General features: G+C 45.6%; 7 protein-coding genes and 1 long non-coding RNA gene across 23 annotated transcripts in view; 5 read left to right on the top strand and 3 right to left on the bottom strand.

The window, feature by feature from the left end:
- Positions 1 to 288: 288 nt before the first annotated feature.
- Positions 289 to 3,591, top strand: LOC117137074. Of its 4 annotated transcripts, none has more exons than XR_004459131.1 (5): positions 289 to 516; positions 622 to 774; positions 843 to 1,057; positions 3,256 to 3,437; positions 3,501 to 3,591. It is a non-coding gene; the product is annotated as an uncharacterized LOC117137074 (long non-coding RNA). The 4 variants fall into 4 exon arrangements; XR_004459129.1 differs by having other exon boundaries at positions 291 to 516; positions 622 to 779; positions 3,253 to 3,437; XR_004459128.1 differs by having other exon boundaries at positions 297 to 516; positions 622 to 779.
- LOC117137073 (nose resistant to fluoxetine protein 6) lies at positions 291 to 3,120 on the bottom strand. The gene is made up of 10 exons (XM_033298301.1): positions 2,937 to 3,120; positions 2,433 to 2,879; positions 2,169 to 2,309; positions 1,567 to 2,108; positions 1,393 to 1,472; positions 1,227 to 1,340; positions 829 to 1,169; positions 619 to 761; positions 434 to 548; positions 291 to 381 (listed from the first exon to the last, which is right to left on the bottom strand). The coding sequence occupies exons 1-10, from the start codon at positions 3,016 to 3,018 to the stop codon at positions 326 to 328; spliced, it is 2,061 nt and encodes a 686-aa protein (XP_033154192.1). The 5' UTR covers positions 3,019 to 3,120; the 3' UTR covers positions 291 to 325.
- On the bottom strand, positions 3,191 to 6,164 carry LOC117137066 (antichymotrypsin-2). Of its 9 annotated transcripts, none has more exons than XM_033298290.1 (4): positions 6,084 to 6,164; positions 4,673 to 5,604; positions 4,467 to 4,608; positions 3,191 to 3,364 (listed from the first exon to the last, which is right to left on the bottom strand). In XM_033298290.1, the coding sequence occupies exons 1-4, from the start codon at positions 6,106 to 6,108 to the stop codon at positions 3,243 to 3,245; spliced, it is 1,221 nt and encodes a 406-aa protein (XP_033154181.1). In that variant the 5' UTR covers positions 6,109 to 6,164; the 3' UTR covers positions 3,191 to 3,242. The 9 variants fall into 9 exon arrangements, with proteins under 9 accessions (XP_033154181.1, XP_033154178.1, XP_033154180.1 ...); XM_033298289.1 differs by lacking the exon at positions 3,191 to 3,364 and adding an exon at positions 3,395 to 3,756 and having other exon boundaries at positions 6,084 to 6,162; XM_033298288.1 differs by lacking the exon at positions 3,191 to 3,364 and adding an exon at positions 3,727 to 3,963 and having other exon boundaries at positions 6,084 to 6,163.
- A 438-nt stretch (positions 6,165 to 6,602) lies between these two features.
- On the bottom strand, positions 6,603 to 8,005 carry LOC117137071 (serpin B6). 2 transcript variants are annotated; one of them, XM_033298299.1, is made up of 3 exons: positions 7,121 to 7,335; positions 6,913 to 7,054; positions 6,603 to 6,687 (listed from the first exon to the last, which is right to left on the bottom strand). In XM_033298299.1, the coding sequence occupies exons 1-3, from the start codon at positions 7,316 to 7,318 to the stop codon at positions 6,620 to 6,622; spliced, it is 408 nt and encodes a 135-aa protein (XP_033154190.1). In that variant the 5' UTR covers positions 7,319 to 7,335; the 3' UTR covers positions 6,603 to 6,619. The 2 variants fall into 2 exon arrangements, with proteins under 2 accessions (XP_033154190.1, XP_033154191.1); XM_033298300.1 differs by lacking the exons at positions 6,603 to 6,687; positions 6,913 to 7,054 and having other exon boundaries at positions 7,067 to 8,005.
- Positions 7,260 to 10,210, top strand: LOC117137069 (serine protease inhibitor 42Dd). 4 transcript variants are annotated; one of them, XM_033298294.1, is made up of 4 exons: positions 7,260 to 7,347; positions 8,835 to 9,716; positions 9,787 to 9,928; positions 9,998 to 10,210. In XM_033298294.1, exons 2-4 carry the CDS (start codon positions 8,841 to 8,843, stop codon positions 10,189 to 10,191), a joined length of 1,212 nt encoding a protein of 403 aa, XP_033154185.1. In that variant the 5' UTR covers positions 7,260 to 7,347; positions 8,835 to 8,840; the 3' UTR covers positions 10,192 to 10,210. The 4 variants fall into 4 exon arrangements, with proteins under 4 accessions (XP_033154185.1, XP_033154187.1, XP_033154186.1 ...); XM_033298296.1 differs by lacking the exon at positions 7,260 to 7,347 and adding an exon at positions 7,904 to 8,595; XM_033298295.1 differs by lacking the exon at positions 7,260 to 7,347 and adding an exon at positions 7,904 to 8,362.
- Positions 10,211 to 10,338: 128 nt separating this feature from the next.
- LOC117137070 (serine protease inhibitor 42Dd) lies at positions 10,339 to 11,955 on the top strand. Its single transcript, XM_033298298.1, has 4 exons — positions 10,339 to 10,420; positions 10,697 to 11,541; positions 11,600 to 11,741; positions 11,815 to 11,955. Exons 1-4 carry the CDS (start codon positions 10,408 to 10,410, stop codon positions 11,931 to 11,933), a joined length of 1,119 nt encoding a protein of 372 aa, XP_033154189.1. The 5' UTR covers positions 10,339 to 10,407; the 3' UTR covers positions 11,934 to 11,955.
- A 1,906-nt stretch (positions 11,956 to 13,861) lies between these two features.
- On the top strand, positions 13,862 to 15,925 carry LOC117137068 (serine protease inhibitor 42Dd). Its single transcript, XM_033298293.1, has 4 exons — positions 13,862 to 14,021; positions 14,111 to 15,045; positions 15,528 to 15,669; positions 15,728 to 15,925. Exons 1-4 carry the CDS (start codon positions 14,015 to 14,017, stop codon positions 15,856 to 15,858), a joined length of 1,215 nt encoding a protein of 404 aa, XP_033154184.1. The 5' UTR covers positions 13,862 to 14,014; the 3' UTR covers positions 15,859 to 15,925.
- A 3,547-nt stretch (positions 15,926 to 19,472) lies between these two features.
- The window catches only part of LOC117138046 (GTP-binding protein Di-Ras2), a 30,941-nt gene continuing 25,490 nt past the window's right edge, over positions 19,473 to 24,923 (top strand). Inside the window, exon 1 of the mRNA XM_033299861.1 lies at positions 19,473 to 19,709. The gene's annotated coding sequence lies outside the window, so the exon portion shown is untranslated. The remainder of the gene's footprint in view (positions 19,710 to 24,923) is intronic.

The raw sequence follows: 24,923 nt of genomic DNA on the forward strand, positions 1-24,923 counted from the left end.
TTCACGTTCACCGGGCGCTGCGTTCATTCGCCTGGCGTTGCCACCTGGTCCGAAACTGCCATGGAACTAGCTAGATACAGCAGGTATTTGTTTCGGGCTAAAGGCTCCCAATTGGACAATTTTAATTTTAAGGTAATAAATGGACCACTTAAGTTAATATATTTAATTTCTATGCGCTGCTTATCTAGATCCATTCATCCATCTTACAATGAAATGTTTTTTATTTATGTACCAGCACAGCTGTCGGAACAAACTAAAATCGCTAAAACATAGAAACATTGTCTGTCGGTGACCGCGTGCATCCCTGGTGCGGAATATGGTAGCCCTAAACAGCTGACTGCGCGGGTCTCATTTGAATTTCTGGACCGACTTCTTCAGGACCTGAAATTGTTTCAATTTAGCTGGAATTTCGTCAAGTGCGGAATGTGTATACCTTTCTCTGGCTTTATAAAGCATCGCATCACCTCTACAAAAGGATATTCTAGAAACACCGCCACCAGCGCAGCTACGACTTGAGTGAGTATGAACACACTCAACACATTGCACAGCTGAAATGGAGATAAAGGCAATTGGACCAAAAGCGCACATAAATGTACGTAATTAAGTTAACAATATTACCAGGTAGAAGCTGGAGATGTAGACCGGTTGTCTAAAATATCCCGCCACTGTTCTCAGGACGACAATGTGCCAGAGAAACGACTGAAATGAGATTCTTGCCAAAGGCCGAAACGCTGGCAATGTGCAGAAATCGTAGGCAACGCCTGTCGTAAAATTGTGAGGTACTCAGTGACTATCATTTAAATCATTTTAAAATGTTTATTAACCCACCTCCAACCTTGCAGCACATGAGGACCACGAATCCTGCGCATATAAGCACCCACAATATCTTGTGGATGCCCGCATACAAGGCTAGCCATAGCGATGGCTTCGCAAAGTCCTGTCGAATGAAGATGTAGCCGGAGAAAAGGATTCCCAACGTGGCCAGCACAAGCAGCCACATGGCCAGATCGTACTTAAGGTGACCCAGGAGTTCTACTTTTCCAGAACGCTGCTTAAGGTAAAAATGACCGCACAGAAAACCGAACAGGTAGCCGCCCAAATTTGTGTAAAAGGGCGGATACATTTGGTAAAATGTGTCGGAGTGTCGGAAGTACAAGTAGCGATATGTTCTAGGGGCATTCACTTATCATAGACTGAGAAATATATCATAATTTATAAAAACCTACTCCGGACGAATATGGTAGATACCATCCAGCTCGAGAACGTAGGTCAGTACAGCAGGCACTGCAAAGGCAAGTGCTAAAAGAGTTGTGTAGATTGCCCTTGTCAGCTTGGGATGCCTAAAAGCACAGAGGTATTTTTGTAATACTCCAAAAAGGGCAGGGGACTCACTTTTTGGTTATAATAATTACTATAAGGAAGAGCTCGAATAGCTGCATGTCTGCACCTAGGTACCAGGTCTGATGGGAGCACTACAATGCAAATTGGAGGGATAAGGTGATTACTAACGGGCTTAAACTCAAGTTATCCTCTCTGAAATACCAAAGAATTGTTTAAGTAACGTACACTGTCTTCCAGCATGTGGTTAGTCACGAAAAACACGTTCTTCCACCAGTTGGAGCGACAGAAGACCCGCTCGGCCTCCGTAAGATGTCGCCAAAAGGGGCCGTTTTGAAGACGCACCAACAGTGTTCCATTGAACAGGATGAGAACGAGTAGCGATGGCAGGAGTCTAAAGTATCTGTAGGAAAACACACGAAAGTACACAGCAATGCACTCAAGCGTGCCAGTCTTGGGTTGAATCTGTTGGCGTTTGGTGAAGTTCACGTAGAGAAGGAAGCCGCTCATAACAAAAAATATCTGGATGACAAGGCTACCGTTCTGAAATATTGAAGTCTCGAACCGGAAAAGGAACTGTTCGTAGAACTCCGGATTTTCTATTGGAACAGTCATAAAGACCATAAGCGTGTGGCCCAAGATCACTACAAATACGCCGATCACCCGAAACCCGTCGAAAAAGCTCACATCACGCGAGAAATCTGAGTTATAGGGCTCAACCAACCGATGATAATTTCGTACCACTGAGAAGGATGTAAGGAGTCGCTGTCCTGGAGGCGAACCGAAATCAACTTAAGGGATGTCTAGTCCTGTAACTCATATCCACTTACGTCGATCCTTTAGTGGCTCTCGATAAAAACCTTCTGATTTTTGCGAGCTCATCTTTCTCAGTCGATAGTCGAGGAAAGACGAACACAAAGTTATAAACAATATAACTACCAGAATACCATAAAACGTCAAGTCAAGCAAATCTGAGGGAATAAACTTTACGCAGTGCTTCACATAACAAAATCAGATAATACCAGTACTGTATTGTGCACAGTTTCTAGAAGGTGCAACTATAGCTTGTCATCAATAATCTTAGCCCTACTTACCCAGCTTCAAGTCTTTATCCGAGGCAGAGACACAATACTCGATAAGGCTGCGAGTTCTGAGTGAAAACTTCTCACTAAACTTATGGTTTAGACAGCCTTTCACAACATCTTTATAAAAGAGATCCCTATCTGAATTCGTTTCATCCCGACGGTGTACCTTCTCGTAGTAAGATATAAGCTCCTTATCCAGGATTTCTTCTTTCTCGAACTCGGATATGTTATTGATACTTGGCTTGCAGTTCTCCAGACACACGCCCCTGAAGACGCGATCATGGCGAAAACGGTGCTTTGAGTCCTGTGAAACTTGGTCGATTTGGTGCCACAGAGCAGAGCTAGCATTGGGTAAAATCTCGACGTACACCAAACAGTAAGTGCCAGCTTTATTATCCAGACAGAGATCGTAGTCATCAAGTTGGTACAGGGCAGGCATGTGTCTGTAGAGAGTTACTGCGCCACAACTTCCTCTGATATAGCTAGATATAGGATTAAGTTTACAGTACTTACAATTAAACGATCCAGATAGAAAGTGTCCTTGTCCCAGAGACAATATGGCTGAAAGAACACCTATTGCCAACCAGCGGAGCATGTTGCGTGTGTTTGGTCTAAGACTTAAAGATCAACTATTCCGAATCTTTGCTCGATTTGTCTTACCAATTTAGCGATAGCGTGCTACACCGTCAAGCTTGGCTGCGTTTTCCAAAGATATTTCTATAAATTACTTCGACTTGACAAAATCACAGCTATTAAGTGGCTGCCGTTTATTTTATTTTATTGAACTTCAATTTTTCTCATCTTTCGCCTTCCTATTGCCTAACCCAAGTAGCGCCCAGCGAATATCGGCAGATCGAAATGGTTCTTCACGTAGAAAGCAAAGGGATGGTTGGCAATGAAGCGTTTGCGATTGAAGGCAGCCACGCCCATCACCCGCCATACTGAGGAGGAACCATGAAAACGATGCAGACTTTTAGACATTTGCTTTTAGACTTTATTGAGGCCACATGCTTGGTTAGTACAAAAATATTAAGTGTATATATAAGATCATCACTAATGTTTTGTATATCCTTACAGACAAGGTAAAAGCTGAATATGCTCGACAAGCCAGCAATATAGGACTGACCCACCTGCATGTTAAATGAATAAGAGACCCTCGAGTAACATTGTGGATTGGTGTTAGTATGTTTGCTTATTTAGAGTTTCTTTATGCTGCCAGCAAAGAGAGCGGTTGAGTCCTTGTTAAGGATGTAAAATGTAAATGGATGGTCGACATGGAAACGTATCGGATCCGGCTTCGGCATGGGCAGCGAAGTGAGGCTCATGACCATACCTGCGAATTGGGATTACATTGGAATTCAGTTCAACGGTTGTGATTGGTGGATTTTGATGGAGTGCTAGCTTCAAAACTTGTTGATTCTTCCCGCAAACAAAATAGTAGAATCCTTATTAATAATGTAATAGTTAAATGGATGCTGGACATGGAATTGGACGGGCTGTGGTTCGAACGTGAGCATGGTGGCGTAGCACATGACCATTCCTGCAAATGAACATCAAAAGTCGTAGCTCGAGGGTTATATAACTCGAATTAGTAGGTGGGCCGAACAGGTAATGGAGCAGATGCGTGATGTATGCTAACCCAGGTATGCAGATCAATTGATTTTTTTTTTTGACCAATTACGGATTATCCCAAAGCTTCAGACAAATTCTTGAATTCCATTGTAAATAAATAGCTGTCTTTATTGTTTTGCCAAAGAATCAGGTACCAATCACAGCTCATCATGCTCACTGGAGGCGGAGGTATTTTCCTCGAGCCGCACAACTGAGCCCCAAAACAATGGCAGATCCTTCTGATGCACAAGGACATAGGTGAAAGGATGGTCGGCAAGGAACTCAATTGGTTCCTCAGGCGACATAATAGCGCGCTTCCTACGCACCGCCATGCCTGCAGGATGGGAAGAAGACAAGACAGACACGGATGAACAAATGGGACATGCACAGGATGATGGATGCCAAAAAATACGAATGACTTTGACCACTTACCCGTGGCGGCAGCAGCCTCCGTTCCCTCCTCGTTGACTTCTATGAAGGCCTTGTGTATGATGGCTGACACTTTCAATGGCTCCGGACTTTGTAGCATTTTTCCGAATTCAGCCTGATCGGAGAACATCCTTGACATGCCCAGCTGGAGGAGGTTTAAGGTAACATGAAATCCATTTCTTTACTTATGAGTCAAAAGTCAAGCTCACCTTCTGGAAAACATCAGACAACTCCACTTGGAACTCTGCCTTGAACCTGGGCAATTTGAGCGCCACCTTTGTTTCGTACAACGCCTGCGTGATCTGCGAGAGGGTCGTGAGGCGCAACTTCTCCTCCAGGGCGGGCAGACCCGTCTTGGTTTTGGGCAGAACGATCAGCATAGAGAGGTCTGAGTCCTTGTAGGGCAGTTCCAGGGCCGTGGCATCTAGCGCCGGCAGATCGGCATAGCGGAGACTCTGCTTTAAACTCATCATCGAAACCCGAACGGTCCGCTCGCCATCCAGGTGAAAGGTGTCCGGGCGGGTTAAGTGTTTACTGAACTGGTGCTGCCAGGCGCCCTTGAAGTGAATGGCGTTCACAAGGACCAGTCGCGAGGCGGAGTTCAATACACTAGCCGGCACAAGATCCTTGATCAGGTGGTTGGTCCGCTGCTCAACCCAATTGTTGATGGTTGCCGCTGCTTGGACATTTTTGGAAAAGTCCACGCTCTGAGCCGCCGAGAGGAACTGCTTGGATAACAGCTGGTCAAACTCCTGGCGCAGCTGGTAGCCATCCATCACGAAAATCTTGTTGGCGATGCGCAAGATCTGGCTGTCCTGGTAGGCGGCCAGCACCTGGTGGAAACTCTGTGCGATTTGCTCTGGGTCGCTAGAGGCCAAACCCAGTCCCTGGTCCAGCTGCGTAGCCGTCTCCTTTTCTGCACCCAGCCTGGCCATCGCCGCACAGGTCTGGATGGAAAAGGGCGAGAAGACGATGTTCTCGCCGGGCTTCTGCGCCGACAGCTTGCCGTACACGTTGATAGAGAAAAGGGCCAGCCGGCGGGCGAACTCCTGGTGGGCGGCGTCGGCCATGGTGACGTCAGCCGAATGGACCGATGGAAACGGGGAGAGGGCTAGGCCGAGCAGGGGGAGCAACCAGCAAGCTGTAAGTATCCAAATCGACCGTGGATGAGGTGTGCTCGATTTCATAAATTTATGTAATTGCAGTGTACTGATGAGTCACCTCCACAAACGGTGTTCACTATATCTCTCGGGTTGGCCGTTTCGCCGGGGATTCACTAGCTCGATTATCGAAAAGGGTAATTAACTGCCTGCTCCAACTGTTGGTACTCAATTTTCACCAGCGGCTTCGAGTGTGTAAATTGATTTCTTTTCTATTAACCGGCTACCGCCCTCGACTTTTATGATGTGGCCTTTGAGCAACAACTGAATTCTCTCAGCGAGCGCACATTGTTTTTATACTCGCATAGCATATGTATTCCCCCACAACAGTGATTTCTCTTCAGTTCGCGCTCCCAAACGGGTTTTTCTCTCGCCTGCATTCGGTGTTCTCATTGATTTCACTGTTTACATGCATATTGCTCTTTCTTTCACTGGTTTTTTAAACTATCGGATAACTTACCACATGGCACCAAACGATAATCCATATTCAGTAGTTTTCCTTACAGTAAACCTAGACCGCAAAGCGCACGTAATGGACTGGCCTGACTTCAGGTCCACATGATTTTCTACGCCCTTATCAGTCAAAGCTCAGTTTGAGCTTGTTATTGTCTTCGAAAATAATGGGATATTTTCAGTTCACTGATAACGGAGGAAAGCTGAAACTAAAATCATTCCCGACCTAAATTTGTTTACTATATTTTGCCAGAAGTTCTGGGGAGAATGAGTCAATAGAATCCAATAACACCCATAATTTATATACCCTCAAAGGCAGATTTATGTTATGTTTATGTTAAGATAATTCTTACACATTTAATGTGTCAAATGAAAAATATTTAAAACGTAACTTAAGTGGAAGTACAATTTATTCCTTAACTTTTTCGCACGCCAAAGATATTTTAGGACGATGCATTTAGATACATCTGTTACATTTTTCAGGTTTCTCATCATTGGCAGTGATAAAATGACCGGCAAATAGAAGGCCATGGGTGTTGTCCTTTATGGCATAGAAGAAAGGTCTATTAGCGTGGAATACCTTTGGATGGCCCTGGCGCGCAGGCATGCTTCTAAATGTGGCAACCGCAGCTGAACAAGAAGTTTAAACTAATTAATTAGAATATATGCATATTTGAGTGAAATTTGTATCACTGGGACTTGCTTAGCAAATCGTAGGACATTCGTAAGAATATCCGGAGTACTACATACAAGAGGCTGTCAAATTGCCAAAAGTAGAAGTATTGTTTCACTCAAATATGATTATATTTTTGAAACCATTTCCCTTGCAGGCTCACCCGTTGCGGCTGCAGCTTCAGTGCCCACTTCGTTAACCTCGATGAATGCTTTGTGGACGATCTTGGAGACAAAAAGGCTTTCCTCGGATTGTAGCATTCCTCCAAGCTCTGCCTGACCACTGAATATTCGGTTCATGCCCATCTGTGAGTAGCCAGGTTGCGTATATACGTATAATCAAAATTCAATAACAAATCCATTTCAGCTAACCGACATGAAGACCTGGGACAGTTCTTGCTGGAACTCGGCTGTAAAGCTAGGAATCTTCACATCAACTTTTTCCAGATTCATTGCCGATGACAATGCCTCTAGGGAAATATCACTGAGTTTCTTTTCGAGGCTCGTGAGATCCGACTTCTCATCCGGAAGTAAAATGATCATGGCCAAATTACAGGCACTATAATTCATTCTGAGGGCAGTGGCTTCGAACTTGGGAAGTTCGGCAAAAAAGAACTTCTCGCACACGTGCATCATTCTCACTCTACTAGGTTTATCCGATCCGAAGAAATCTTCTTCCTGGGTGTCTCTTGCATTGAATCTGATTGACCACTCTCCCTTGAAGTGAATACCGTTTACTAGGCACAGCCGCGAGTCCTTGGTTAGAAGTCTTGGACCGATTATGTCCTTGATCAGGTTGTTGGTCTGTGACTCTACCCATTTGTTGACTATGCTGGCAGCCTGCTCGCTGCCAAAGTCAATCTCCATTGGCTTGGAGCGAAACTTCTGCTCTAAAATGTGGCCAAACTGCTCATCAACTTGGAGACCCTTCATAACATAGAGGCCATTGGCCATTTTAAGAACCTGGCACTGTTCATAGGACTTGAGAACGACACCAAAGCTTTCAGCAACTTCCTGAGCAACAAGCCCGCCGAATCGGAGCCCCTCGTTCATCTCCTTAGCTGTGGCCGATCCCTCCGTCGTTCCCATCCGCAGCATGGCCGCAGAGATCTGAATGGACAATGGGGAGTAGATGATGTTTAGGCCAGGATTTGACCGGCACAAATGGTCGTGCAGACAAATAGCGAATTGTTCCAAGCCGTGTGCGAACTCCGCATCTTTCATGATGAAGGAAGCAAGCGATCTCAGGTTAACTATGTCAAATTTGAGTCCAACACTTCTGTTCTACGATAGAAGAGTCAGTGAGTACTCATTTTTCGAAAAAAATGTGAGAGTAGATATTCGGATTGACTTATCAACAGTTTGAGCAAATATTTTAATAAGAAGCTAGAGGAGCTATCAACCCCATTCCAATTTCGGGTATGCCAGGAGCTGCTCTCAGTCGAGAGCGCTTGCCACTTCAGACTCTCTTGGAATTTATCTAATCGAGTTGCAGTTCGTTCAGTTCTGACTCACTGCGATTCCCGCCGTTAGTCAATTCCGCACAGTCTGACGCGAACCACGCTCTTACTCCGGCTGCCTTCCGATTGTATCCGTGAGATTGTTTTTTCCGGTGTAAGTTATCAGCGCACCCATAGGGTCAGCGACGACCTCACCTGTTTCGCCGATTCGAAATAGCTTATCAGTGCGCATAGAGAAGTGAATAGTTCCATTGATCAACGATTTGTAAACTAAAGAAATTCCGAAACTTAGTAGGCTAAGTTACGGTAATCTAAATATGAAGTAATCCAAATAGGGCAGAGTATTGTTAAATTTTAAATATCTATAAACATCAACAACCTTATCAGGTGACGTGCGTTATTTTATCTATGAATTGCTATCGCGTCGTTTGCTATAAAGCAATTTGTTATGACGAAAGAAAGTACTAGTTGACTTTTTACATCGGTTCTATATAATATCGAATTATGATTTTGAAATAAATAGTATCACCCAGTAGTACGTCATTAGGGATTTTGGATTTTTTGTAGACTTATGTTACTTTTAAGTATTTAAAAATAGACGTTAAAACAAATATTTTTTTGCCCAGATCGAGATGAGCGAACCCCAAGAAGGCAGAAATCAGTTCGCGCGAAATCTGATAGATGTCATTACCAAAGATGCCCTGCAGCAGAGCAAAGACCCCCACATAAATACGGTTTTCTCACCAGCATCCGTCCAAAGTTCATTGACCTTGGCATTTATGGGGGCATCCGGATCTACGGCAGAGGAGCTAAGGAATGGGCTTCAGCTAGGACCAGGAGACCGCCATCACATAGCCCTAAACTTCGGAGAGTTCTGGCGCACGAGCTGCAACTACGGCGACAGGGGACCCGTGTTGAAGTCCGTGAACAGATTGTACGTCAACGATTCCTTGGAACTGCTTACCGAGTTCAACGAGATCGCCGTGGACTTTTTCCAGTCGAAGGCAGAGGCGACGAGGTTCGCCGATTCGGAGGGAGCTACGCAGTTGATCAACGACTGGGTGGAGCAGGAGACGGAGCACAAGATCACCAACCTGCTTCAATCGGACGCCGTGAACAACGAAACGAGCGCCTTGCTCATCAACGTCTTGTACTTCAAGGGAAAGTGGCAGAAACCCTTTATGCCAGAGACCACATCGATTGACCATTTTCACGTGGACCGGGACACTCGTGTGGAGGTGAACATGATGTACCAAGAGGACAAGTTCAGGTTCGCCGAACTGCCACAGCTGAAGGCTCGAGCTGTGCAACTGCCCTATGATTACTCAAACATTCACATGCTAATCCTGCTGCCCAACGAAGTAAACGGTCTGCAGGAGTTAGAGCAGCAGCTCAAGACCTTGGATCTAGCCGATATTGACTCCGCTCTGACCTTGCAGGATGTCGAGATCTTCCTGCCCAGGATGTGCATAGAGTACGACGTGGACCTCAAACAGGTACTTAATCAGGTAAGATACAAGTAACCGATAGTAGTGGCTTTTTTTTTAATAATATTTTTAATCTGATATTAATTCTCAGCTGGGTATTACGGAAGTCTTCAGCGATAAGGCCAAACTAGACGGGCTCTTTACCTCGCGAAGTGGCCAAAAAATCTCTGCAGCAAGGCACCGCGGCTACATCGACGTGAATGAGGCAGGATCCGAGGCAGCAGCAGTCAGTTGTAAGTGAAATCAGCTGCTTGCAACTCATACTTGTTCATACTAATCCCAACTCTGATTCCCACACTCAGTCATGAAGATAGTGCCCATGATGCTCAACATGAACAAGAAGCTCTTCAAGGCGGATCACCCGTTCGTCTTTTACATACGAAACCCGCAGGCCGTCTTCTTCGCCGGCCGATTCTCGAACCCCAAGTCTGGATCTGGACCAGGAGAGGAGGGCTTGTCACGGGAAGGTGCCGATGCCAGCATGTACAATGTCTAAGAACAGCAGTGAGACCGAATAGAACTCAGCTATGAAATCCCACTAGACGTCATTGGATTTCAATCCGAGAGAGCTGTGTGCGCAGTTCTCAGTAACGTAATGAAGTATCGCCAGTAGGTACATATATGTCCAGTGCATATATGAGCTCGTCTTGGCACTCGGCGCTCAGTTTACAGAGATACTTATCTCGGGGAAGAGTTCGTTGTAGACGGTCAAATGTATTACTTGTGTAAGTGGCGATCGCTTATAGCCAGTGAATTAAAATACAAAGCAATAAATTACCTATAATAACTTATGATTTAAATTGTTGTGTTAGTCATACAAAATAATAAAACAATATGATGAAGATGTTTGCTGTGGCATTAAATTTTAACTTACAAAGACTATCAGCTTTCGTTAAATTCGATCTGCTTTAGTCTGTAAAAGTAAAAATATCAAGTTTAATATGCATAAACAGAATTTCCGAACGCTGCAAACCCATTGATAATTCATTTTCCCACACTAGGCCTTCTCCTGTGGGTCACTTCTGTGGCATGTCAGACCTCCAAGGAGATCTACCAGCTACTTTCCAAGAGCCATACAAACCAGAACCTCGTCGTCTCGCCCGTCTCCATAGAGACCATCCTTAGCATGGTCTTCATGGGCGCAGGAGGCTCGACAGCCCAGGAGCTGCAGAGTGCATTGGGTTTACCATCGGAGGACAAGGAGGCGGTGGCAGCCAGGTACGGGGCTCTCCTCAACGAGCTCCAGGGACAGGAGGAGGGACCCATACTGAAGCTCGCGAACCGCATCTACGTCAACGACCAGTACAGCCTGAATCAGAACTACAACCTCGCTGTGAGGGAGCCCTTCAAGTCGGAGGCGGAGTCCATCAGTCTGGCCAACGGCCCTGTGGCAGCCGAGAGAATCAACCACTGGGTGCTGGACCAGACCAGTGGTAAAATCAAGGACATGATCGATCCCGGCAGCCTGACGTCCGACGTGAAGGCCTTGCTGGTGAACGCCATCTACTTTAAGGGCCAGTGGGAGTCGAAGTTTAACCCAGCTAAGACCAGATCCTCCACCTTCCAAGTAACTGCGAACAAGAGTGTGCCCGTCCAGATGATGGCGCAAATGGGAACATTCAGGGCTAACTACTTCCGCGACTTGGATGCCCAAGTCATCGAGCTGCCGTACCTTAACTCCAACCTGTCCATGACTATATTTCTGCCCCGAGAAGTGGAGGGCCTGAGCGCCCTGGAAGAGAAGATCGTTGGCTTCGCCAGACCGCTGGATGCCAAGGAGGTGTATCTGAAGCTGCCCAAGTTCAAAATCGAATTTCGTGATGAGCTTAAAGAGACCTTAGAGAAGGTAAGACTCCGCCAGGAAACACCCGGCTGTGCCACTTTAACGCTCGATTCTATTTAAGCTGGGCATCCGAGAGCTTTTCACCGACAAGTCAGACTTAAGCGGCTTGTTCGCCGATAAGTCAGGCGGCAAAGTCAGCCAGGTCTCGCACAAGGCGTTCCTGGAGGTGAACGAGGAGGGAGCGGAGGCCGCAGGTGCCACATGTAAGTACAGATTTGGTTATCAGCGTCGAATGTTGACTCCTATATGCTCACTGTTCCCAATGATCATCCCCAGCTGTGGCCGTCACAAATCGAGCGGGATTTTCTACGTTCCTCATGGCCGATCATCCCTTTGCCTTCGTCATTCGCGATGCGAACACCATATATTTCCAGGGGCGTGTTGTAAGCCCTTGAATAAATGAAAACAATATTTTAACTTAAAAACTTTTTTCTAAAATTCCAAACGGAATGATTAAATTTTAAGTTACGGATCACTGTGGACGGCAGTCCACGTAGTGACGAAGGGTAACGCTGCGAAGGCAACTAATAATAGGTAGTAGTAGGTGACTGGTAGGCAACATGCAACATGCCATGAATGCTTAAAATTCCCAAAAATTTATAGTCTGTTAAATTCCGATGCTTCGTTAAAAGACTTTAGTTTCAAATACGTTAATTTGATGTCTTTTAAATCCTGGTAAACCGCGTGATGTTATTTTTATTTAAAAAAAACTACTAGTTTATCCAGAAAAAGCAATAAAAAGTTAAGCTTCCTCCACCCATGAAGCTAGATACATACATTCGCTAAAAGTCGTTAAAAAAGCAATTTAAAACACTATTCACGGTTCCTAAACGTATTATGTCTAAATGCCACAGATAAAGAACAAGTGAAAAGCCTTTATTCGAGTTTCTCGCGTACGTGCAATAAGCAAGTGGTATCTGATATTCGAGTTACTCGACTATGGTGATATCTCCAGTTTTTAATAAGCAATATTGATATTTTTTTAGCCGATATTGATGTTAAAAAACGTAAAAAGACATTCCATGCTTGGGATGTACTTAAAATCTCTTGGGAAACCTAGGAAAGAATACAGAATGCTTGCGAAGTGGCATGGTGCTAATGAAAATGAATATACATACATATGTAGTAAACTAAACGAAATTAATTTCCCCACTGAGTGCCGTTGTATGGCCAGAAAGAAAATCAGTCGTCAGTTCAACCAAAGACACTAGAATAACAAGATGCGTAACGGCCATACATTCGTTTGGCACTATGCAGCCACTTTTTTGGTGAAGGCCAAATTTGCTCTCTTTCCGCTCGCTCACGTTGAGAGCGTAAGAAATATAAAAATAGAATTTGCTTGCTTGCGTGAGTAAAAACAAGAGACGAGAACGCGTATATGTGTGCGTGCTGTGCTAGAAGACGATTTTCGGGCCGAAATCAATTCTGATCGAAGAAACGAATTTACATATTTGGAGTTGTGGCCAATTTCGTAGCAATATGATGAAATAAAATAAAAATTCCCTGACTATTATAATAATTATTATAATAATAATTAAAGCAAATACAAAGGAAATTATTATAACTACTGTAATTTGAAACATAAATTTTCCAAAAAGAAGACATAACATTGAGAAATAAATATTTCATAAAAATAATAATTATTTTTTAATTTCATAAAAAAATAATAATTTAATTAATAAATAATAAAAATAATAATTTTATTAATAAATAATAAAAATAATAATATTTCATAATAATATTTCATAAAAAATAATAATACGTAGTAGAAAATAAAAATTAATAAAATAAATAAAAATATGAAAACAGTTCGTTGCAAAAGTCATATCGTCAGGCACGAAGTGCGGACACAAGCACTCAACAATCATTGCCTTATTAATATTTCTCACGCCGCAAGCTGAATACCCTAATGACAAGTATTCTAATATAAAGTCATTTTCGAAATTTATTTTGTGATGTACATAGATTCGTCTATTACTATTTCTAAGCTTTATTTAAATAATAATAACGTTGAGGCAATGCAAAACAAGAATTTTTCGCATGGTGCCAATTGATAAAAAATAATATAGATTTAAAGTCAACGAACTTCTAAGGTAAAGGGCATATTTTGTCAAATTTACAATACATGAGCATACGTGTGCACACATACAGTTGTATGCTATCACTGTATGCGTAGAAAAGAGCTGTTTGCTGTAGCGCTCTTCGCTCTTTCTCTCTCGAACAAAAACTCAAGAGAGCCTGGAGCCACCTCTAGAGCCACGGCCAAAAAATCGCGTGCCAAAAATTTGTATGGCCGTTACGCATCTTGTTATTCTAGTGTCTTTGGTAAAACCTTCGAAAGATTCATCTTATCCAAAAACCAGTTGTGTTATGGTGATATTACAGGAGAACGAAAAAACCAGTCTAAGCCCAGAAAACAGTTGAATCACATTTTGATTTCAAAGTAACAACCTCGAATGGTTCAGTTTTCCTAATCATGTCAGGTAGGGAAGACGTTTGCACAAGCTGTCTGTCCACGAATTATTGACCTACTTTACTGCTTTTCCGGTATTTCCATGTCCACGTCATGCAGTCAAGGCCACGTGTTCACTTCTGCTGCTCCAGGGCTTGATTCTGGCCATGGCCAACACCCTTAACTACTCCAAAAGTCCCGCAGGCGAGGCTCAATTTGCCTCGCAGCTTTTTGGCCAGTTGGCCAAGTCCCAGTCCGGCCGGAACATCGTTCTCTCCCCATCGTCCATCCGGACGGGCTTGGCCCTAGCTTACCTGGGCGCCGAGGGCAGCACTGCCGACGAGTTGAAACTGGGATTGGGCCTGGAAGGAGCTGGAAAGAGCGAGGTGGCCGAGAAATTGGCCCAGCTGTTGGCCGTGGGACAGTGGGAGAAGGCGAGTGGTGACGAGGACGGGCCCAAATTGAAGAATGCCAATCGGATTTTCGTGGCCCAGAGATTCAAGCTGGCCCAGGCCTATCAGGATTTGGTGAGCAAGAACTTCGCAGCAGCTGCAGAGAATGTGAACTTTACCCAAAATGCGGACACAGCCAAGCGCATTAACTCCTGGGTGGAGGAGCAGACCCATCAGCAAATCAAGGACCTCATTGCTCCGGACTCTCTGGATGCAGATACTTCGGCCATTCTGGTCAATGCCATCTACTTCAAGGCCGACTGGCAGAGCAGCTTTCCCGACTACGCCACATACGACAGCGATTTCGTCAACCACGGAGGTCGGAAGGTCAGAGTGGACACCATGTCCCAAGAGGATTACTTCAGGTTCGGCGAACTGCCCGAGTTGAAGGCCAAGGTCGTGGAACTGCCCTACACAGGCACAGATATCGTATTCCTGATCATCCTGCCTCAGGAGGAGCAGGGACTGGCCCACGTCGAGAAGAAACTGATGGGCGTAGACCTCAATGATATAAGCTCCCAACTGAGCAGGCGAAAGGTCCGCGTGCAGCTGCCCAAATTCAAATTCGAATTCGATGTCCCTCTGCAGGCAGCCCTGGAGGAGGTGAGTCCTTTAGCCTAAACACTAGATTGGTGACCCGAATACTAGTGGCGAATAACCTAAACGCTTTGCAGCTTTAAAATTCGATGAGTTCGACATGTTGTGTTCAACTATTTTGGAATGTTTGATATACCACAAGTAGATTCACTGAAAAGTACATATTAACATATGGATATAAAAGGATATTACGGATCTGAATCACTAGCCAAGTCGAACTAACCATGGCTGACCGTTTGACTGTTCTTATGTCTTTTGTCTTCCCTTGGGAACTAAAAGCTGGCTTAAAAGTGATGAAACATGTAGACTCAATTTCAAAACGTAATCACGTCCGCTATTCCGCCTAGACTTTTTAATAATATGGAATTACTGAATATGTATTACTGAATATGATAACCTTGAAAATAACTACTGATATGCCAAAAACATTTTGGCTACTCCCATAAAGTATTTACATTATTGAACAGCAATAATTTTGATTCTTTCAGTTGGGCATTAAGAAACTATTCGCTCCTGAGGCGAACCTCAGTAGCCTTCTCCAGGAATCGGAACCCCTACGCATCTCGGAGGTGAAGCACAAGGCGATCATCGAGGTTAACGAAAAGGGAACTACGGCCAGTGGAGCAACCTGTAAGTCTGTCCGTAAATATACAAACATTCTTGACAGTCTTTATTCCTTTCACTTCAGTTGTCAAGGTCTCGGTGGAGTCGCTCTTGATTGGAGAGGAAGTATTCGAGTTCATCGCAGATCATCCATTCTTCTTTGCCATCAAGGATGCCCAAAACACCTTATTCCTGGGCCACGTCAGTCAGTTGTGAGTCGGCGCCGGAATGCCCCAGTATGATGTTTTGTCCGCATCCAATAAATGCCAGTTCTCGATGTCAAGTGCACAAGTACCGACAGGTACCGACAACCTGGTTGCTTGATTAGTTTTGGGTTGCGTAATGCTTTTGGCCTTCCTGTTTGCTGCTTCTGTAATTAGAGCCATCCGAGCTGACGTTGATAGTTTATTAAGAGGACTTGGCCCGTTCAGCCTCCGATCCTGGCCGAGTGCCAGGCTCTTTGGCAGTCCTGTATCGGCCTCCTGTGTGTGTGTGTGTGTGCGCAGGGGTAATAAATCAAAGTTGGTATAGCTATCAATCCCTGACACAGCGGCTCACAAAAAGAGTCAAGAACCAAGGCGAACTGCGCTGGAAAGAACTGGCAATTTGAATGCCAGTGGTAAGTGGCCGAAGTCCAAACACACAAGGACCTGTGGACTGTCGGACTCACGGACACGCACATGGCCAAAAGTCAACAACTGTGTTGGCAATTTGCTGCAATCATCCAGCAACACATCCCCTCCTTCCCGTCCTTCCGCAACCTGTCTCGTCCTTCCTGACATCGCACTACCATTTCCCAGGAGCCGATGTTTATGAGTGCAGCTAAATTGTTGTTCTCCTCGTTTCGCTCGCCTTTCCTGCAGCTTTTTCTGCTCCACCGCGAGGATTTTCCAAATCCTTGACCGCTGACGGCACTCACATAAGTGCTTCACACATAGCCCACCATAGAGCCTCCTCTTGTGGCGGATATTTGCATATTCCTAAACAGGTGTAAATTAAATTTGACAAATTTTTTGGTCCCCGTAGCGCGTCCTTGTGATTTCCCGCCGCCCCGGGCAGCACTTTTAATAACGTTTTGTGACATTTACATACCTTTCGAGGCCTGGTCATGATGCCGGTCCATTATTCACGTTTATTGTGGGCGGAATGATGCAGTTGGCTGGGATGAGACAATTAGAGCGGGACCTACGCACGTGTAAAACATTTTAATTAAATCCGTGCTGACGTGCCGCTTGGTTTTCCACTTGATTCCTGGGAATTCTGTTACACTTTCGAAGGTTGTGTTGTGCGTTCCGTTTTTCTCCGGCACTAATTGGTGGCCAGGGCGGTGCCGAAACTTCGACTCGGTTGTCACGGGCGACGCCCAAGTTTCCGTCAGCAAATTGAAATTGAAATGACAACACAACAGGAGCTGTCGCATCAGGAGGCAGGCATCAACCGCATTGGGAGGAGCAAAGGATTGCATCTCGCGAAGCTGAAAGTGGGAATTTAGCGACAAGTGCCGAGCATAAAGTTCAGCTGTGGGCAGGTGGTGGGTGGGTGGGTGGCGACGAGTGGGTGCCGGCTGGGGGCCACGAATCGCTGGGCACTCGCTTGCCATCACCAGGTGTCCTCCACCTTTGGTTGGGCCTTTTGCTAGTCCTGCGGCTGACAGCCCAGCATCATTTGCCAAATTGACAGGGAGCGTTAGATCTGCTCGCCACCTACGAGTGTGGGCCAATTTAGTCACTATTAGCCCCAATCCAGCTGCAGCAGTCAGTACTTAGTAGTTTTTAGTTATTCCGCTGGCATGCAATCCATGAACTTGCATTGTTCAGTATAAGCAGCTTTTAAATCCTTCAGTAACAATAGCGACCATTTAAGTATACACACAAAAAGCAAATAGTTGTTTATCCGAATACAAGGACCTCCATTCAGTTAATGTTTCCTTTAAGCAGTAACGGAATTTAGGAATTGTGCTTCACAGGACCACAAGTTAAATTGGCAGAATGCACAATTTTTATAAACAAATATATATTAAACTAGCAACTGTGCAAAAATTTGTTTTTTTTTTCTATTCATATTAAAATAGTTTAAAAATGCATACACATTTGAGTTCTAGTATAACATTCTAACCATTATGTTTCAGAGACCGTAACTTTTGCGAACTATTGTGACTCTCAAAAGTTGTGCTGCAACGTGTGTGTCTAAAGCTTCCCTTTGAGGCTGTCTGTGGCAACTACACGGTGGGGCAACTCCGCAGGTGGCAGGGTCGGAACGATTACTCCTTCTGCAACGTGGAACAGACAATTGTGGAGGCAAATTGTAATTGTAACTCACTTTTAAGTGCGTCTGACAAGTTTGGTAATTAAGGAATTATGTCATGCGCACGTTTGCCATTCAGAAGGATCCTTGCCGTAACTGGCTGTGGGAGGTGGAGCGTTTTTGATTGCATTGGCTACATTGGTTACCTGGGGTTTCCTGTGTCGCATTCTGTGTCCCGAATATTGCATTTTTGCAATTGGCATTTAATTTCGAAAGCTGCTAAGTTGAGCATTGTGTTTATGCACGCTGCACTCCCATTGAAAGTTATGCCCATTGTTGATGGAGCCCAGAGCAGGCTAGTCGAGATTCTGGGTGACCCTGGGCACACAAGGTGTTCCAAACTTTTCACTTTCCCACGGCCCACGTGAAAGGGGGACTGGCTACCGCAAAATGATAATAGAATCCCAGCAGCTCGCTCCAATGGAGACTGGGCACAATTTACCGCTCGTCCTGGCATCGCGTGCTCGCCCACAAAGAGCAGGTCAGAAAGGACTGTGGTGCGGAAGGACGATTTGAGGCTCTGAAGAGCGTCACACTGACAGCAGCTGCCAATGTGCGTATCTGTGCGAGTCAGGTTAATGAAATACTTGGAACATGCCTCCTGCCAGCCGGCCAAGCGGCCTGTCTCGTCCTGCGTGGCCAAAGGACATGTCGAGACGGATGTCCTTTTTTTTGAGCCTGCGAGTGTGTGGACCCCGCTCAGGGCGATGGAAAGTGCAAAAGTTTGTTAGCACTTTGAATTTAATGCATGCTATTGAATATTAACGAGCTGTCTCGGCGTAGAATGAGGAGCAAACAAGGTTTGGCCGACAATTATCGAGCATACGCCCCGTGGGCCGCTTTCGCTGCCCGTTTGCCTTTCGGCAGCTTGTGGGCTCTGTGGGTAATTAACATTTGTACGTCAATATTTGCAGTGGCAGCCGCTGGCATCTAAATGAGAATCTCCACGTGACATGAGATACTCTTTGCCTGCCATTAGATTTAATTACCATTTCAGGTGGCTGTCCAAACAATTGGGCTTTTAGAGTATTATGTTCTGCGAGATATGTAAACATTTGGAAAGATTCTGATAGGTACTTCTTTTGCTTCCGTATCAAAAATCCGAATCAAAGTTGAGTGAGCGGAAAGTTTTAGTTGGGACATAGATGCCAATCCCCCAATAACAAACTTAGGGTCGTCTCCCCAAAATTGAACTGTCACAGGAATTATTACCAACTGACCGCAGCTGACAATGCCGGAGGGGCGAGCCCTTCATCCTTTCGAGCAGGTTCGAGGGGCAGACCCCAAGTCCGACCGAAACTGAAAGCTCGGGTTCGGAACACAGCTAGTGGCAGCAAGGAACTTAGCCTTGTCCTGCCGACGCCTGCGTCCTGATCCGCTGTAGAGTTGGCTTGCTCGCAACCACAACCTGCAACACGTTGTGTTTTGAATGCTTTGGCGGCAAACACTCGTGGCCTGTTGGATGAATATAAAAGCGAAGTCCCATGCTTTCTGCCAAACAGTTCCCTGCTAGACAGCAACGCACGCGCTCCTCAGTGGAAACCCAGAGACTCTCGACAGTGGATTATAACTTTGAATGAGGTGTCCGGAGCAAGCGATACTTCTGTCGTCCTAGTCCGTCGGTCGGTGGTGTTGAGAGTGTCTGTGGCTTTGTGTGCGGGTGATTCCCCAGAACATAAATCAGAAATTTAATCAATCTCACGTGCCGAATTGCAGTTTCCCAGAGTTTCGTCGCTATTTCGGGGTGATTAAGTATACGCCAGGTAAGCCCGCCTCGCAGCACTGCGTCGCAGTCCCTATGACCTATTAAGGCCAGGTGGAGCGGTCCGGCGCGGAGTGGAGTGCGGTCACCCGGAATGCGTCCATCCGGGTCGTCCAAGTAACTCCTCCACTTTATGGCCACATTAAGGCATAAACAGGGGCAGAAAAACAAAGCACGTTCTGAGTGCAAGTGCAAAAGAAACGACTTTAAAGTGCCTGCCAACGGGACAAGTTACGGTTATGGCGAAAAATTCAAATTTCTCGCATCCTGGCCTGCCAAATTCCCACTCTCCATCCAGCCCTAGGTGGGTCTTTGATATCCAATTTTAACGGCAGCATTCGCTGGCATAATAAAAATTTATCGTAAGCGCATTAAATTTGTAGCCGCCGCAAGTTTCGCTCCGTTCCCTTCGTTTTCCTATTCGACATGTAGAGACAAAGACTCTTCGCAGCAGTTAACATGTCTAAGTAAGCTCTAAGTTGCCCCCAGATCTGCCTTTTGTGTGTCCCGGACGGAGGAGGCTGGGCGGATGGGAGCCGTGCCATGTTGTGCATTTTTATTACGATTACACAGCTCACACATGGCAGAAAGCACTGGAGCGGGATGGGTTGCAATCATCCCCTAGCAGCCCCTTGAAAATCCTCCGGTGAGGGTCCGTCATAAATTCTAAATTTGACAAATAAATAAAAGCTGGATGGGGGACTCGATGGCCATGCTCAATCCATTTGTGCACTGGTTTTGTGGATCTATAATCGGATTTAACATGTATTTTCATCCCGTACGAAAATTGTTCTATGGGGACTCCATATTCGATACTTTAGCTATTGATAGACTTGGACTCCACTTTCGTTTTAAGCCACAAAATGCATTTGGAATAACCCTTGTCTAAAATGTTAAAGCTTTTTACTTTGCTTCGGAAAATTATACATTCTGAGTCGAGGAGTGCTTAAAATCCGACACTTTTAAAAGTTTATATTTTGTTGAGTTTTATCGAAATTTGGGGCAAAAACACAATGTTTTTTGAGCCGAGTTCCTTTGAGGCCAGGCTTATCATTTGATTACTTATTCCGTATAAAAATAAAATACCATGATTCCCAGACTAAGGATGAATTGAATTCTAGTTAAATGAGGCTTTCTAGGTTCTTAAAAGAAAATAATTAATTTAAATGCCATATTCTGTTATTGGGTTTCATTGGTTTTGATACTTTCTTAAGTCGAGACCAATTGCACTAAGGTCAGCACTTCCTTCAGATGTACCATCATTCCCAAAGAAACGCTCCGTCTTCCATCTCCATATTAGTACTTCTAAGAACCCACGTCGCAAAAGGCAGCACCTTAATTTGGGCTCATATTGCCTACGCTTACAGCTCACTTTCATGAAATTCATTCGCTTAATTGTATTTTTCGATTGTTTTTCCAAGTATTTCTTTCTTGAGATGAAAAGTCAACAGACAGTCGGCAAAAAATGGGTTTGTGTTTTTGGTTTTTTCCAACAACATGGGGGTCGTCGGTAATCGGAAACCGCAACTGTTTGTTTAACTCCCTGCGAGATTGCATAATTAATTTCACATAAAGCCTAGTCGCGAATTTGACTTCTTAAAGCCATTCTTAGGGGGAGCAGCACCTAGGTGACGCGGCTCCACCCCTCACTCACTCTCACCTGTCGCCTTCATCCCCCATGTGTGTACACAGTCGCTTGTAAATGCGTGTGCTCCATATGTTTATGCTAGATTAAACGATTTTCCTGCCAAACTGCGAATGGGAATAAAACACACGCGCCCACACACACACACACACGGCAGCTATGCAGATGCCCCCGTAGGTATGCTAGCTTTTTTATTGTATCTTAAGCTGGGCCAGCTGCTCAGCTCCTCGGGGAGCGACCGACTCGGGCGCACACTATATCATAATGGAGTCTAGACCGGATGCCTGAAGTGCGATGGCATTTACCATAGTTTGCATTTCTACGCTCCCTGTGCTGGTGGGCTTCGCATCTGCTCATCTGCTCATCCTCCCGTCCAATCGAGTTGGTATTAAAGTCATGCCTTCTGAGTGAGGTTCATTAATCCCACCGCACTCACAGTCGCTTGCCATGGACAAGGCAGCCCGAGAGGCCGCTTGTCTGTAAAGGCTATTAATTATATGTGACTCATTTAATTGATAAACTGAATGCCTGTGGGCATTTCGCCCTTCATGCCTTCGGCATACTTACAGTGTTCTGGATGTTGCAGCTGACACCTTCAAGAACGAGCCATTTGCTGTGGCTGAGTGTGTACTTCGCATCACTCATACGCACTGTGGTACGCAATGGCTTATCCCTGAGAATTCCGGCAGCTGGCATGAATTGCAATCCGTATGCAAAGCGCAAATTGAAAATGCACACGAGAGCAGAGGAGCGGCATGAGAGGGGGATGTGGCACCCAAAGTGGCAACCAAAGTGGCAACTAAATGCTGGCAAGATGGCAAAACTGCACGCCTTTAAAATTGTTTCTGTTTCGCCCGTCTTGTTGTATTAAAATTAAAAGCACATAAAAGGTTCAAAGCTTCCACTTGGCCTGACAACGGTCCTCCTCTCTCGCAACAGAACATAACAGGACGGAAAAGAACAGGTCCTGGCCCTATGTGCGAGTTCGTGTTTCCGGCCTAATGCCTCCATTTCCACTTATTTTAATAGTTTTTGCTCTTTCCGGGCGGCACTTGTGGGCCTCTTGGCCGCCAATGGCTTCATTGAAATTTGGGCACACACACGGCCGGAACACTTGTGGGTGAGCGGTGAGCAGGCTCTTGATGTTGCGGCCGCATTTGATTAAAGTGCTGGACCATGCTTGTTGTCTTCCACTCTTTGGCCACGATTATCATCTCGATGGGGATGTGTGTTTGGGTTTGTGCTGATTTTATGGTCCGACGGATTTCTCTTTTTTGGCTTTCACCATACACCGCGCGTGCCCCTTTTTTCCGGCTTTATTGAAATTGTATTGTACAAAATTGTCTCAACGGGCGGACGATGGAGCACGTTTGAAGCCACTTAATGACCATTAAATGCTCGCCAACAGAACTACGAAGATTCCAGGAATGCGAGCTCAGCCAAAGCAAATACGAATCGCATTATATTAAAAGCAATTTTAACTTTTGAGACAAATGCCAATTTGGCATACTACGAGAGATGGGAGACGGGTGAAGCGCGCTGTGGCACGTTCCTCGACTGGATTTTATAATGGATGAACTGAAAGTATGCCAAATGCGCCTTAGCTCGGCGCACTTATACATTCATGCAGCACAATTTGCAGTAATTGCACAGCGATTCAAGACACCGCTCGTGGAAAATGTTTCCCTTCAAACAGGAAATTAATCTAGGACAGCGCCGCCCACGTTGCCACGGACCCACGGATCCGGCTCGGAGGACCAAAGCGGCCAGTGGGGAGCTGTTATGGCTCTTTGCGCTGCAACCTAATTAACGTGAACAATTCAGTCACATTAACAATGCATACTCACGTTGAAATTGTTTATAATTTGATAACACGCCTGAGCGAGCAGGGCGGTGCCTGCCCGAAGTTTGCACTCGATCAAGTGGAAAATCAAAACTAAAGACAAGGCCAGAGCCACTGGAAGGATGGGATGTGCATTCCCAGAGGGGGAGGAGCGTTGGCCAACCGAAGGCAACTCACCGCAGACAGACTCCTTGCCAAAACTTTGCTCGGTTCAATTTCAAAGTGTCAAATGCAGTCAGGCCAAACGAAACACTGAATGAAGACGGAATATCCTGCAAGTCCATAGATCGCTGTCATCGCTTAGCAGAGATGGGGAAAAAGTGCCTCGGTTATTGTCAGACGCCCGTGCTCATGAGCAGCCTGTCAGAGCAGTCGAAAGGGTACACAAGCCCGCTGGATCCATGGATTTATGCCAGAAAAAATGGAAAGCCATCAGCATATGCCTCACTGAATCACTCGCAATATACATGGGCGTCCTCCAATCCACGCGCCGGAGCTATTGACAATCTCGGCTAAACTTCCGCCGACCGGCTGCCCCTTTTGTTGCCACTTTGCCTGGCCATCCAGCACCGTTTCGCATTTTCCATTCCAAATACCAGTCCTCTGCGGCAGAGCAATCAATAAGTTCGTATATCCGTCAACCAACCCTCAGATCCTGCAGCACACGGCTCCACGGCACCACTGCTCCACTGCTCGAGTGGATTCTCTAAAAGTTTAGCTGCCGTTTTTTGCCATTTTGGTTTTCCAACGGCGGCCAGCACGATGATAATATCAAATTGAGTTCGTTTTTCATCGCTCTGCCTTTAAACATTTACGGCGCGAAAGTGGCTAAGTGTTATTCAAAAATCGATTCCAGGCCGCGGTCTGCCAATCTCCCACCTCAAACACGACAAATCTGACCAGCTTTTATGGGCTGATAAAGCAATTAATTTCAAATCGCCACGGGCAGGCGCAGGTGAGGGGAAATGGAAAAGGAAATCAGATCTGAACCTGATAGGCAAATTGGGGGTCGAAAGATAAAATTAGCCAGCAGAGAGGGCCACAATCAGGGGCCTCATCAGGGCCGATAAAGATTACGTATATTATTATGTTAATCGAGATTATGATGACAGTCATCAGCGCCTCGTCAGACTGGGCAGGCGAAATCTGCTTTCCCCGTCGTTTTTGTCCTTTCGACTCGGGTTCCTTTCCCGCCCGCTTGGTATCTCCTTATAGACACCGTACTCCGCGACCACCACCCAGACACACAAATCTCTTTATAATCGTCCCAGCCCTGTCGTCTTTGACAAGGGAAATGTTGGCCTAGGAGCGGGCGTGTCCAGGAAGTCGGGTCGGGTCGGGTCGTTTTAAGGGTGGCTGGGATGCTTGGCATGGGATGTGGAGATGGATGGCTGGCCGGAGGGCTTTGTGCCTACACTTATAAATTTTTATTTGTTGGCATTCCGCAATTTATTTTATATCTTTTCCAGCGGCCGTGGCAACTCCTGCCAGTTGGCCATTCCGTCTGTTTGTCCGTAAGTCTGTCCGTCCGTCCGTCTGTCCGTCAATTTGCTGGCTTTCGCAACGCTCTGTCCATGCCTGGCGGCCTTTTTTGGAGGCGCCGCGGCTGCTCGTTCTCAGGTCGTTACACTTTGAGAAAGTTTGAAGCCGTAAGGCGGCATCGCAGGAATCTCGTCAAAGGAAGCCGTATACACCGCCGTACGGTGAAGTATGACAAGAGGCCTAAT

The sequence above is a fragment of the Drosophila mauritiana genome, chromosome 2R, assembly GCF_004382145.1.
Source record: "Drosophila mauritiana strain mau12 chromosome 2R, ASM438214v1, whole genome shotgun sequence".
NCBI lineage: Eukaryota > Metazoa > Arthropoda > Insecta > Diptera > Drosophilidae > Drosophila > Drosophila mauritiana.